Below are 14,577 nucleotides of genomic sequence, written 5' to 3'. Positions count from 1 at the left end.
AATCTGTGTACTAACTCTGAGCCCTAAAGCTGCTTTATTTACAGAGTAACGGCCGGCCCTTTGTTTTAACATGTGGGGCCCTGGGGCCCATATTATGTGACATATGGGGGTTATACATACATTTGACAATATAATACTAAAGACCTATCTGTGTACCAAATCTGAACCCTGTAGCTACTTTATTTGCTGAGAAACGGCCGGCCCTTTTTTTTAACATTTTGGCCCCTGGGGCCCCTAGCCTTGTACATCTGGGGCCAAAATGGGCAAAAGGCACATCTAAAACTTAGGGCCCATACATATGCCATGTATGAGCCCTAGTGATCTTGTACTTTTGGAGCTAGGCTTGTCAATCTGTTGCACCATATTGTAACATTTGGGCCCCTGGGGCCCATAATATATAACATATGGGGCTCTTGTATATTTGTAAATATAGAGTGCCCCTAGGGCTATCAGTGTACCAACTCAGGGCCCTGAGGCTGCTTCATTTGATGAGAAACGGCATGCTTTGTATTTTCACATTTGGGCCCCTGGGGCCCGTGACCTTTGACCTCTGGGGCCAAGATGGGCAAAAGGCACTTCTACAGGGTAGGGCCCATAAGTGTACCACATATGGGCCCCAGGGCCTTTGTAGTTTTAGCGCTAGCCTTGACAGAATGATGTGTTTGATGGAGAAGGAGAAGGAGGAGAAGGAGAAACCACAGGATGGGAAGATACCCTGCATGCTATTGCATGCGGGTATAACTAGAAGGCTATATATTTGTACACAAATACGGCTATACCTGCATGTACCCAAACTTACAGTCCTTATTTGCTGAGGACTTAAAATAAAGAAATTGTAAAAAGTCGCCCAATTGGGCAGAAAATGTGTAAAAAGTGAAAGTCCAAGTCACAAGCTTTAATTGAATGTAGGTTGCACTGTCGTAGCACTTAAAATAAAGAAATTGTAAAAAGTCCCCTCACAGGGGAGTCGTCTCTCTTATTCTCCATAGGGTGCTGTTGTCAGTCTCTCTTACTCACAGTGAGGCTATGCAATATGATTCAGAGGCGACTATTCCAGAGGGAGTATGTAAATTAAATGGAACAGCCATTTCAGAGGAAGTATGTAAATTATACGGAACAGCCTTTGGGGGCCATTTCAGAGGGAGTATGTAAATTAAATGGAACAGCCAATGGGTATGTAATTTAACTGGAACAGCCTTAACGCTTCACGCTGGTATTTCCAATTATGATAATACGATCTGTCTGTTTAGTCCTACGTGTGTGAGGTGGATGGGCGTGTGGGTGTTAGTAACAATATACTTCTCAGGTGCTATCTGTGTACATATTCTGAGCCCGGAAGCTGCTTTCTTTGATGAGAAACGGCCGGCCCTTTGTTTTAACATTTGGGGCCCTGGGGCCCAATATATATGACTTATGGGGCTCATGTACATATGTTAAAGTATGATTCTCAAGTGCTATCAGTAGACTCAAGCTGGGCATTGTAGCTGCTTTATATACTGAGTAACGGCCGGCCCTATGTTTTAGCGTTTGGGGCCCTGGGGCCCATATTATGTGACATATGGGGATTATATATACATATGACAATATAATACTAAAGACCTATCTGTGTACCAAATCTGAACCCTGTAGCTGCTTTATTTACTGAGTAATGGCTGGCCCTATGTTTTAGCATTTGGGGCCCTGGGGCCCATATTATGTGGTATATGGGGCTCATATGTACATATAACAATGAAATTCTCAGGTGCAATCTGTGTACAAACTCTGAGCCCTAAAGCTGCTTTAACTGATGAGAAACGGCCGGCCCTTTGTTTTAACATGTGGGGCCCTGGGGCCCATATTTTTTTACTTATGAGGCTCTTGTACATATGTTGAAGTATAATTCTCAAGTGCTATCAGTAAACTCAAGCTGGGCATTGTAGCTGCTTTATTTACTGAGTAACGGCCGGCCCTATGTTTTAGCGTTTGGGGCCTTGGGGCCCATATTATGTGACATATGGGGTTATACATACATTTGACAATACAATACTAAAGACCTACCTGTGTACCAAATCTGAACCCTGTAGCTACTTTATTTGCTGAGAAACGGCCGGCCCTTTGTTTTAACATTTTGGCCCCTGGGGCCCCTAGCCTTGTAAATCTGGGGCCAAAACGGGCAAAAGGCACATCTACAACTTAGGGCCCATACATATGCCATGTATGAGCCCTAGTGATATTGTACTTTTAGAGCTAGGCTTGTCAATCTGTTGCACCATATTGTAACATTTGGGCCCCTGGGGCCCATAATATATAACATATGGGGCTCTTGTATATTTGTAAATATAGAGTGCCCCTAGGGCTATCAGTGTACCAACTGAGGGCCCCGAGGCTGCTTCATTTGATGAGAAACGGCGTGCTTTGTATTTTCACATTTGGGCCCCTGGGGCCCGTGACCTTTGACCTCTGGGGCCAAGATGGGCAAAAGGCACTTCTACGGGGTAGGGCCCATAAGTGTACCACATATGGGCCCCAGGGCCTTTGTAGTTTTAGCGCTAGCCTTGACAGAATGATGTGTTTGATGGAGAAGGAGAAGGAGGAGGAGAAGAAGAAGAAGAAGAAACCAAACTAGAAGGCTATATATTTGTACACAAATACGGCTATAACCGCATGTTATCGGTGTACCCAAACTTACAGTCCTTATTTTGCTGAGGACTTAAAATAAAGAAATTGTAAAAAGTCGCCCAATTGGGCGGAAAATGTGTAAAAAGTGAAAGTCCAAGTCACAAGCTTTAATTGAATAGGTTGCACTGTCGTAGCACTTAAAATAAAGAAATTGTAAAAAGTCCCCTCGCAGGGGAGTCGTCTCTCTTACTCTCCATAGGTTGCTGTTGTCAGTCTCTCTTACTCACAGTGAGGCTATGCAATATGATTAGGGGAAACTATTCCAGAGGGAGTATGTAAATTAAATGGAACAGCCATTTCAGAGGAGTATGTAAATTAAACGGAACAGCTTTTTGGGGGGGCGATTTCAGAGGGAGTATGTAAATTAAATGGAACAGCCAATGGGTAATAGTCTCTCTTATTCACAGTGAGGCTATGCAATATGATTAGGGGGAAAACTATTCCAGAGGAAGTATGTAAATTAAATGGAACAGCCATTTCAGAGGGAGTATGTAAATTAAACGGAACAGCCTATTTGGGGCCATTTCAGGGGGATTATGTAAAGTATGTACGTGTGTGGGGTGGATGGGTGTGTGGATGTTAGTAACAATATAATTCTCAGGTGCTATCTGTGTACAAATTCTGAGCCCAGAAGCTGCTTTCTTTGATGAGAAACGGCCCGCCCTTGGTTTTAACATTTGGGGCCCTGGGGCCCATAATATTTGACTTATGAGGCCCATGTACATAATTATGTTGAAGTATAATTCTCTAGTGCTATCAGTAGACTCAAGCTGGCCACTGTAGCTACTTTATTTACTGAGTAACGGCCGGCCCTATGTTTTAGCGTTTGGGGCCCTGGGGCCAATATTATGTGATGTATGGGGCTCATATGTACATATAACAATGTAATTCACAGGTGTAATCTGTGTACAAACTCTGAGCCATAAAGCTGGTTTATATGATGAGAAACGGCCGGCCCTTTGTTTTAACATTTGGGGCCCTGGGGCCCAATATATATGACTTATGGGGCTCATGTACATATGTTGAAGTATGATTCTCAAGTGCTATCAGTAGAATCAAGCTGGGCATTGTAGCTGCTTTATTTACTGAGTAACGGCCGGCCCCATGTTTTAGCGTTTGGGGCCCTGGGGCCCATATTATGTGACATATGGGGTTATATATACATATGACAATATAATACTAAAAGACCTATCTGTGTACCAAATCTGAACCATGTAGCTATTTTATTTGCTGAGAAACGACCGGCCCTTTGTTTTAACATTAGGGCCCCTGGGGCCCCCAGCTTTGCACATCTGGGGCCAAAATGGGCAAAAGGCACATCTACAACTTAGGGTCCATACATATGCTACATATGAGCCCTAGTGATCTTGTACTTTTAGAGCTAGCCTTGTCAATCTGTTGCTCCTTATTTTTTAACATTTGGGGCCCTGGGGCCCATAATATATAACATATGGGGCTCATGTACATATGTTAAAGTATAATTCTCAAGTACTATCAGAAAACTCAAGCTGGGCACTGTAGCTGCTTTATTTAGTGAGTAACGACCGGCCCTATGTTTTAGCTTTTTGGGCCCTGGGGCCCATGTTATGTGACATATGGGGGTTATATATACATATGACAATATAATACTAAAGACCTATCTGTGTACCAAATCTGAACCCTGTAGCTACTTTATTTGCTGAGAAACGGCCGGCCCTTTGTTTTAACATTTAGGCCCCTGGGGCCCCTAGCCTTGTACATATGGGGCCAAAATGGGCAAAAGGCACATCTACATCTTAGGGCCCATACATATGCCACATATGAGCCCTAGTCATCTTATACTTATAGAGCTAGGCTTGTTAATTTGTTGCACCATATTTTAACATATGGGCCCCTGGGGCCCATAATATATAACATATGGGGCTCTTGTATATTTGTATATATAGAGTACCCCTAGGGCTATCAGTGTACCAACTCAGGGCCCTGAGGCTGCTTCATTTGATGAGAAACGGCGTGCTTTGTATTTTCACATTTGGACCCCTGGGGCCCGTGACCTTTGACCTCTGGGGCCAAGATGGGCAAAAGGCACTTCTACGGGGTAGGGCCCATAAGTGTACCACATATGGGCCCCAGGGCCTTTGTAGTTTTAGCGCTAGCCTTGACAGCATGATGTGTTTGATGGAGGAGAAGAAGGAGAAGAAACCAAAGGATAACAATATACCCGTCCATGCTTCGCATGCGGGTATAAGGATAACAATATACCCGTCCATGCTTCGCATGCGGGTATAAGAAACCACAGGATAACAATATACCCGTCCATGCTTCGCATGCGGGTATAAGAAACCACAGGATGGCAATATACCCGTCCATGCTTCGCATGCGGGTATAAAGAGAAGAGAAGAGAAGAGAAGAGAAGAGAAGAGAAGAGAAGAGGTTATTGAAATCAAAAGTCGAATTTGATCGCCGAATACTGAAACTATTTGATTCTCGTTACCAACAACTAAATACATATTCTTTTCAACAAGAATCCAATAATATGGTACAAGATTTTCGAAATAACATAAATAACATCCGTTACAAGTGAGTTGCAACCAAAACACTCTTATCATGCTTACTGCATAAAAGTTCTGCTTCCCCCGCATTATCCACACTCAAAACATGTGTTTTAGCGCAATTGAAACAAGCACCGAGGCTAGCGGCTTTATATTACACGACCAACAGCTATCGGTATCTTTCAGAAATGTGTGATATGAAAGATTGAGCTGTTCCAGTTAAAATACATACACCCCTTACCAATGCTTATGGAAGACATGACCTTAATCTCTCACACAGGGAGTGTGAATTTAAAACGAGACTACTTAAATGGGTGAGTCAATCGGAAATCTACACCCCAGTGTGGGAGATTAAGGTCATGTCTTCCATAGGGGGTGTATGAATTTCAAATGGAATAGCCAATTGCTAGTTACTGTTTTCATAACCCAAAATAAACAGGTGACGTATAGAATGAGAAAACGTGTTGTGTTTTGTTTTGTTTGCCATGCATACGTAAACCATCAAAGAATCCAGTGCAATAATGTGATTGATGAAAGAAAATAACATTAATCACGCTAGTTGAACAGCGCATTAAGTTTAAGTTTACATCAGTGTGACCTTTGACACTGGTCAATGGCATCATTTACCTTAGAAATTGGCGCAATTGGGCAGTCTTGTAAATTCCGGAGCAATTAATTAGACGTCTGTTGTAAAACTTATTTTAGGAAGTATCTAGTAATCTCATTCTGCTTGTTCTTTTGTTTCTATTGTAGTTTGAACAGGAGGCAAGACCGGGTCAACCAAAACAGATTCGTGGTCTCGGTACCGATGTCTCCCTTGTGCAAAGTATGGTATTCGTCGCTCAGTTCTTCCTCTCTGTATGCATGGGTAGTGTGGTCCATGCAGTAGGTACTACAACAGCTGTGGTTGTCGCCGCGTGCATCCTAAGCTTCCTTGGATCAATAGCTGCTTCCCAAGTCATGTATGCCGGTTTATGACGTAACATATGCAAAATACCTGGGTCGTTCATAAAGTTCTGCGATGATTATTGGAAAATGTCGATGAAAATACGCTTGGGTCTCAGGAATACTGATCTCGTTTTGTGCTGCTTATTTCAAAGTGGCATATCAAGTTTATGTATACAGCAAAAACAAAAAAAAGCGTGTCCAAGAAAAAGCTTTACTCATGCTGTTTGTACTACCTTCCTTTTTGAACGAAAATGTGTGGTAAACAGTTGCGCTTAACGTACAAGATGGTAGTACAAAAAATTATATTGTTAAGAAATGTAAGAAAAAGAGCGATTGTAGAACCATTTCCAATAAAAGGAAGCAGGACTTTGTGAATGACCCTCGTATTACATAAAATCCTCCAGTAGATTCTAAGTAAAAAATTGTAAAACTTTGTGTATATTTTAAGAACTGTGAATTGTGTCTATATAACATATTGTATAACAATTTTGATGAATAATGTCATGATGTGAAGAGATAAACTTAGTAACTTATACCAAAGGTCTTCATTAATATAAGTATAATGTTATTGTTATTTCAGCAGTCGTATTGATTATCCCTTTGAATTTATACTCACACATTATGATTTTTTTGTGAATCCCAGAGTAAAGACATGCTGCTGTAATTATAATGATACATATAAAACAGATGTTGGTGTTTTGGTTGTTGGTTTTTTTTTTTTTTTTTTTGTATGTTTTTTTTTTCTTTATGGAGGCTACCGACCGTAAACGAGGCACGTCACGCGATGCCATGTTAACAAATCGGTACTATTGAATGGCACCAACATTAACAGTTCACGGTTGATGTTGACATTTGCATGTCTTCTGGAGCGTGTCTGGAGAATGATTTGAACTAATGACCTTCCGTGCAAGCACTCTATTACTAAATTGATCTGCTGTCGCATGCACATTTTGTTTTAATTTCTGTGGCATGTTTTTATCATCAGATTACACATGCTAAAAACTGGTGACTTTGGGTCTCCAGCTATGCACATTAGGGGTTGTGATATTGTAGCAGGCCATCCTACCTTTTATTTTAGAATTTGATTCATGAGAAATATTTGGGACCAATGTAATGTTCGTGATATAAATATTTGGGACCAATCTTCGTGATAAATCGTTAGTGCCATCCCATTTCGTACTTAATTCGATTGTAATATGTCATAAGTGGTGAACATTATTTTTGTCAGAGCGCAGTTGTAAATTAAGATTATATCCTGTATTATGACAATAAATTTAAAATCAATTTTAAATCCTTGTATAGGTATTGCACAAACTCCCGACAAGTCCTCCAGCGTATAGCCTTACCCCTTAACCAATGTTAACGTGAAGGTACACCAAAGTGTTGTACAGGTATTTAGGTAAAATGTTGGAATGTAAATTACACAGAGAATGAATCCCAGTACTATTAAATTGCAGAATTTATATATACATAGCAGTAGATGTAGCATATAAGCATAATAAGGTGGTATATAAACGTGTTAAAAAACCCGATAATTCAACCAAAAATGTGTGTTTGTCCCTCTAATACAGTGTGCATGTAAAACTTACGATTGACAGTCCACTGCCGAAGAGGGGGTAAAACATCGCGAAAACTGAATACTGTGAATGAGGTGTTGTATACTTGAATAGTCATACACAATATGGAAACATCAACAACAATGTTCTCGATAATCAAGGATAACATAATACACAAGGATAACATAATACGCCATTTCGTCAGTGAGGTCATCAGTGTACCCCCTCATCGGCAATGAACTGATATTGATTGAGTGAGCTCATTAACTTGTACTTATAGACCACGATCACTTTGTCTGCTGTGTGAGATTGCTTAATACCCGGCGACAGCGGCGACTAAACCTTTAAATGAGGAAAGGTTTTGGTCAATAATGTTGTCAACGCAATTTCAAGGTCAATTCGACTCGACAGAGTTGAAAGTGACATCTTGATGAATTGCGCGCATTTTTGTATTAAGCGAGTGTGTTATAAAGAGGTATGCTTGCAACAGGTGATATAAAGTGTAGTTATACGATACCTACTGATGTATATTAATCCAGATTCATATGAGCAGGTATGAGCAGGTCCGTCAGCTGATAAGCAACATAACGCATAATATGTCGGAACACGGAAATATTGATTTTGAGATATAGCTAAACAAAGGAAATATTTCTTTTTGTTTCCAGTTGTTTTAGAAACTCTTTCATGATCATATCTTTGGAACAGGTTGTTCAATTTCAAAGGGGTTTTCTGCAAAATGCCGCTTCGTAAATGCTTTTTACTATCCTGTAAGAACTAGGACTAGGACTAGGAAACTGAAAATTTAATATTCTCGAGTTCCGATTGATTTTGCTTGATCGCATCACATATAGGTGCAGGTGTGACAAGCAGTATACACCTACTTATGCTCAGATATGATATGCCTTTTGTAACAACAGTGTGATTAATTTAGTTCGAAGTATGATTAAGTTTGTTCAAGTCTGAAAATATTCTTGCAATTTGTCAAAACTTCATGCTTTAAGCGGTTAAAAAAAGGAGCCGATGACGTTTTGAATTCAGAATCAGACGTACTTCTAACGCAGTAGTGTTCGCTATCACATCTCTGATCTTTTACGATACGGTCACATGAGTGACGTAGGAAGCACGATATACGTTCCGAATAAGCCGTAGGCAAGCTGTATAGGACTTGATTAGCGCCTTCAACATGCTTAAGGAAGAGTTGTTTGGAGCACACTACGAGTCCGTCCTACATGTATTATGTAGTAAACTAATTGCCCAGATGTATTTTGACGTATTTGTATTGGGTGATTCCATTTAAAATCGTCACTCTGTGGGAGGTGGTGAAAAGGTTTTAAATGGAATACTCCATTGGTGTTCGTTTTATCAGAAGCGTTTATTTTGCGTTCTTATCGTCACAAAGTATATTCAAATGACCCTAATATGGCGAGATATGCGTTCTCATACAATTTATGTAGTTGTAATGCTTCCTACTAATATTATATTTAAAAAAGTAAAATGTTTATTACTTTCGTTTTGTATATCTAACATGTATATTTAGTATGAGATTGAGATGGGCATTACTCTATATAATGACGTTAAATGTTTTATGTTAACCCAGCTATAAGAAATTATCTAAAAAAACCATAAAACAAGATAATGCAAAACCTGTTAATATACATGTTCGAATGATGGATGCGTTTAAGAACTTTATTTGCCCGATTCTGTGAGTGTGCTTCTCCTATTGATATTTAATGGTGGACCAACTTGTTAAAATTCTTTATTCCTGTTTTATTGTACACTAAGCCAAAAAAGAAACTTATAAATTTTAACAAGGTCATATCTTAAGAGGGCGATCGACTGCATATCCGTCAGTACACGCTTTTCAATACGGAATAAATGCTAACCTCATCGTGACATCATCCAAGCAGCAAAGTTCATTTCCCATTGAAAAAGCGTGTATTGACGGATATGCAATTGACCGTTCTGTAAAATCCTGTCCATGAACAGCTTCCTGGTCCACATTCACAGCCCAATAATTGAACAAGGTCCTTTCATAGATGATAATTCCCAAATAGTAAGTGGAATAGTGTGGAACAAGACCTGTTTCTTAAAGAAAGTGCGTAAATTATCATCTGTTCAACGATTCTCACAGAATTCTTGTGATGGGTGCCAACTATTGGGCTGTGAATGTGGTCCAGGAAGCTGTTCCATATCAGTGCATTTTGCTGTTGTGTCAGTAGGACACCTGCTTGGTTACTGACATGCATGTGTTTAGAGTAGAGTTTTGAGACAATCCTGTGTGTAATTTTAATGAAACAGGTAAGTGGGCAATGCTGTACATTTAACCGTGTAACTTTGCTCCGTCGTTAGGTAAGCAGCATCATGCAGTTATTGTTAACTACATGTATGCACACAACACAGGGGCACTCACAATACTCACGCTGTGTTGTAGCTATAGGGGATGAACTAGTTAGCGTCATATATCAAAAAGTTTAAAAGCTATGATTTTAGTACTTGCTCTATGTTTCATTTACTTATTCTTTTCCAAATATCAGAATTTTCAACCCGGTACAAGCTTTAATAACGGGGGAACATACATTTTTATGAAAAAGAAATCCTACCATCTATCCAAACTCGCCGTGTTATTCCAATGCACGTTTTGCTTCACCGGGCAGCCATGGTTTGGTCGTATTTGGAAGATTGGTATCAAGTATGGCTTATTCTCTACATGTCAATCTTTAAATAATTAGCCTAGTCCTTATAATAACGGTGGTCCGCCTTGATGAGTAAATGGTAGCAAACAGCTGCAAACAAGTGAAAAATACCCCAAAACTCGGTCAGTGGAGCTCCGCTCGTACATGTCAATAGCGTCATTATCGATTGGATTAGTCGTCCGTAGCGGACAATTCGGTCGCTCATTGGATTAATATTATCATGTGGTAATAAATTTGCATTGGACAATAGATTACTATATAATGGTTTAGTACTGCATATCGGTTTAATCTTCAATAAGTGGGTTTATGGTTGGAAAGGTCACGGTGAATTTGCCGTGGACGTAACTGCACTATGGTAACTTGAAGACATCTTGCAAAATGTATAACTCATAGGTTGCAATTAAATAATATGAACAAGTGTATCTACACGGGCACTATACTATACTAGACATATACTAGCTTGCTTTCGGAAGTAGCTACGTGTAACCATGATCTTACCTACAGGTTCAAGTTACTTACGTTCAACGGACTCTCGCTTTTATCCGTCTATTATGTCCGATTTGAGCGCTGACATATTGGAAAATGTTGCAAATATAATGAAGTCGTGCCATGGACACCAATAATAGTTACAATTAGGCGACTTTGTTATACATATACATACATACATACAACAAGGCTTTTATAACCCGCCATTTCATAAAGACCACAGCGGGTGTGATGATACAGCAAAACAATATTAAATCAACAAGCATAAAAAATAATGACAGAGCAAACAAATATAAATGCAACAATTACAAACTCATTTTGGAAAGAGATATGATTTTAAATTTTTCTTGAAGATATTAAGCGATTTGGCAGTGCGCAGAGCAATTGGGATTTTGTTCCATAATCTTGGTGCATAGTAATAAAAAGATCTATCAGCAGCAGATTGGAGATTCCGTGGATGAATTTTGTGTTCCATAAGCCGGGTAGTATCTGTAGACGAGCGCAAGCCACTACGAGATGATGTGTAAGCAGTCAAGTTTGAAGCAAGATATGGCGGAGCAATGTTATTAGGTGTTTGTATTCATACATTGTATATCGAGCTGTATCGCCAGGGCCTAGCGTGTTCATTCATTTTATTCAAATTCGCCGCAAAAACACTTTGGGCGCTGTCTTTAGAATTACAAAGAAAGTTTTTGTGAGGCAACTCAAGCACACACTTGGGCTGTGTAATAACAATGATACTTCTCAAGTGGTCATGGTGGTGGTGGTGCGCTTACACATGACTTTGTTGTGGTCACTTATTGATGCTCGCTTACTGTGTAAAGCGTTAATATGCTGTTGGGTCAGTTACCAATTTAATGGCGGAACCATTTTGTTCAACTCAATGGTACCACTTTTATGAATAGATTAACTGCAAACAAATCGGCATCAAAGAAACGTAATATATTGGATGCTTATATAATATATAACCTCCTTGTTTACATTCCTCTGACCAGGGATATTATATTTTTCAACGCTTGATGAGTAAGCGACGTGATATAACAAGACTTATTCCTTTACTAACAGCTGTAGTATAAGGCATAATCTATTCCAATTAAAACCACACTACCCCTGTGGAAGATTTTGGAAATATCTTCCAAGGGGGTATGGATTTCAATTGGAATTAACACATAAAGCAACTCCATTTGAATTACATATTAGGAAATTGGTTATTCAACAACTATTCCCATATGTTTGTACAGGAGCCAAACGTTGCGGTTAATCGGTGATGAATTGATACTTTTATTACTTTTACTATCGCGTATTATACGCGAAAGCAGGTAAACGGATATGAATGGCCAAGTGGTTCAAAAACGTGCAAGGTTACATGTGTAAGATTGCATCTTATACGCTAAAGATTGCATCTTGAAGTAAGAATGAAGCGGGGTTCTTAATTTGATGAACCAGAGAGTAAGAAATCACAAACAACCAATCATCTCCAGCGTAGCAAACTTCGACCAATAATATGTAAAGACGTTTTGAGATTTGTAACACCCACGACTTCATAATACGTATAAGATATGGATTTTAGTGATGGACGATACGCGATATCATGGCAGCACACCACTAAATCCTTCCGCATTTGGTGTAACCCTTGATAGTCCCGGTAAACATAGGTCGGTAGTGCAAACAAGTGGGTGTCCCTTGGGAGCAAGATGAGTAGCCATGATTGTTTATTATAATTAAATTAAAAGATATGCAATTGGTAAATGTTCAGAATATCACAAAATGGTGCATCTTGATCTGGTCAAAAAGTTTGGCTCCCAAAACTAATCCGCGTACGGACATGGTAAGGAGGCATTCGTGCAAGCTGAAAATAAGCGTGGCGCTGTTCAGGTCCCCGTAGCTTAAAAGTTAGTCTCAACTTGTGTCAAAAAACCCATTTTAAATTAAATTTTAATCTTTATTTAAGACATTGGTGCTACCAAAATATGAAAAATGGTTTTACATGGGGTAGAAATACAAACTTACTTTCTTGTATATTTACACGTATTTCAATGAGAGTTTATTTAGTGGTGTGCGCCCTTCGAAGACTCATTTTTTTAGGCTATGGGCATGATTGATACCTGATTTTAAGTGCCAAAAAGTTGAGATTTTTGCCTGAAACTTTTCTATTTGCAAAGAAAAATGTCTGTTTTCTGTTACCGTCTACAAATACGCGATTTCATTCTTAAACGCACACGAAATTTTCTTCAAAACACAAGTTCCCATCGAATTGACAATTTAAGACCGTGCTATAGAAATGAGCTATTTTGGCCTTAACATCATAGGAGTGGTCACTTTTGATTATCCCGGCGCAGAAAAAGTGAAACATCTTTGAAATTATTTTGATGCAAAATGTAATTATAAGAACAAAACTCGTATATTAACGTTTTTAAAATAATCACTGACCATTTAATTGGGTCGCAATAGACTTTGAAAGTCAATGCATGCTTTTTTTCGTAATACACGGCCCAAAATGCCGGTATTTTTAAGATATTATCAAATATTCAATTCCCAAGAGAGAAATATATCAAACAATTTGAATGATGGGTTTTCTTAATTTTAGATCTTGCCACAATAATACACACAACTTGGAAAATGAACATTTTAAAGTGCCAAAATGACGTTCCATCTACCCATACCCCCAAACTTTAGAACATAGGCCTTTGGCATATCCGTATATACTGCATGATAAAGAGCGGGGGGGCGGAATGCTCACATACTGTTTGTCCACCTTGTCATATTTATGATTGTGAATATTTTTGAAAGAAATCAATCACTTTTCTGATATCAATGGGAATATAAATACAGTTTAACATGGCCTTCTATGTTGCTCTGGCCCTAGAATTCTCAAAAGGGCAAAAAGTAGCACATTTTTCACTAGGTGCGAACTTGTTTGAAGCGCTGTTTTATAACTTTGGAGCGACTAGCAATAAAAAGAAATGACGCTTTTTTAAGATGTTTAACACTGATTCCAAAAATAAAGAAAAACAAAAATATTTTGTTCTTAGAAGGCAGCACACCACTAAATCCTTCCGCATTTGGTGTAACCCTTGATAGTCCCGGTAAACATAGGTCGGTAGTGCAAACAAGTGGGTGTCCCTTGGGAGCAAGATGAGTAGCCATGATTGTTTATTATAATTAAATTAAAAGATATGCAATTGGTAAATGTTCAGAATATCACAAAATGGTGCATCTTGATCTGGTCAAAAGTTTGGCTCCCAAAACTAATCCGCGTACGGACATGGTAAGGAGGCATTCGTGCAAGCTGAAAATAAGCGTGGCGCTGTTCAGGTCCCCGTAGCTTAAAAGTTAGTCTCAACTTGTGTCAAAAAACCCATTTTAAATTAAATTTTAATCTTTATTTAAGACATTGGTGCTACCAAAATATGAAAAATGGTTTTACATGGGGTAGAAATACAAACTTACTTTCTTGTATATTTACACGTATTTCAATGAGAGTTTATTTAGTGGTGTGCGCCCTTCGAAGACTCATTTTTTTAGGCTATGGGCATGATTGATACCTGATTTTAAGTGCCAAAAAGTTGAGATTTTTGCCTGAAACTTTTCTATTTGCAAAGAAAAAATGTCTGTTTTCTGTTACCGTCTACAAATACGCGATTTCATTCTTAAACGCACACGAAATTTTCTTCAAAACACAAGTTCCCATCGAATTGACAATTT

At 39.0% G+C, this 14,577-nt stretch overlaps 1 protein-coding gene across 1 annotated transcript in view; it reads left to right on the top strand.

Moving 5' to 3' along the window:
- LOC140168195 (membrane-associated transporter protein-like) overlaps positions 1-6,795 on the top strand; it is a 95,860-nt gene extending 89,065 nt beyond the window's left edge. Inside the window, 1 exon segment of the mRNA XM_072191523.1 lies at positions 5,943-6,795. Within this exon segment, the coding sequence (XP_072047624.1) occupies positions 5,943-6,167 (225 nt within the window). The 3' untranslated portion in view covers positions 6,168-6,795.
- The last annotated feature ends 7,782 nt before the right edge of the window (positions 6,796-14,577 follow it).

The sequence above is a fragment of the Amphiura filiformis genome, chromosome 13, assembly GCF_039555335.1.
Source record: "Amphiura filiformis chromosome 13, Afil_fr2py, whole genome shotgun sequence".
NCBI lineage: Eukaryota > Metazoa > Echinodermata > Ophiuroidea > Amphilepidida > Amphiuridae > Amphiura > Amphiura filiformis.
Note: the sequence above shows the minus strand (reverse complement) of the source record. Positions and strands in the feature narration are given on the sequence as shown.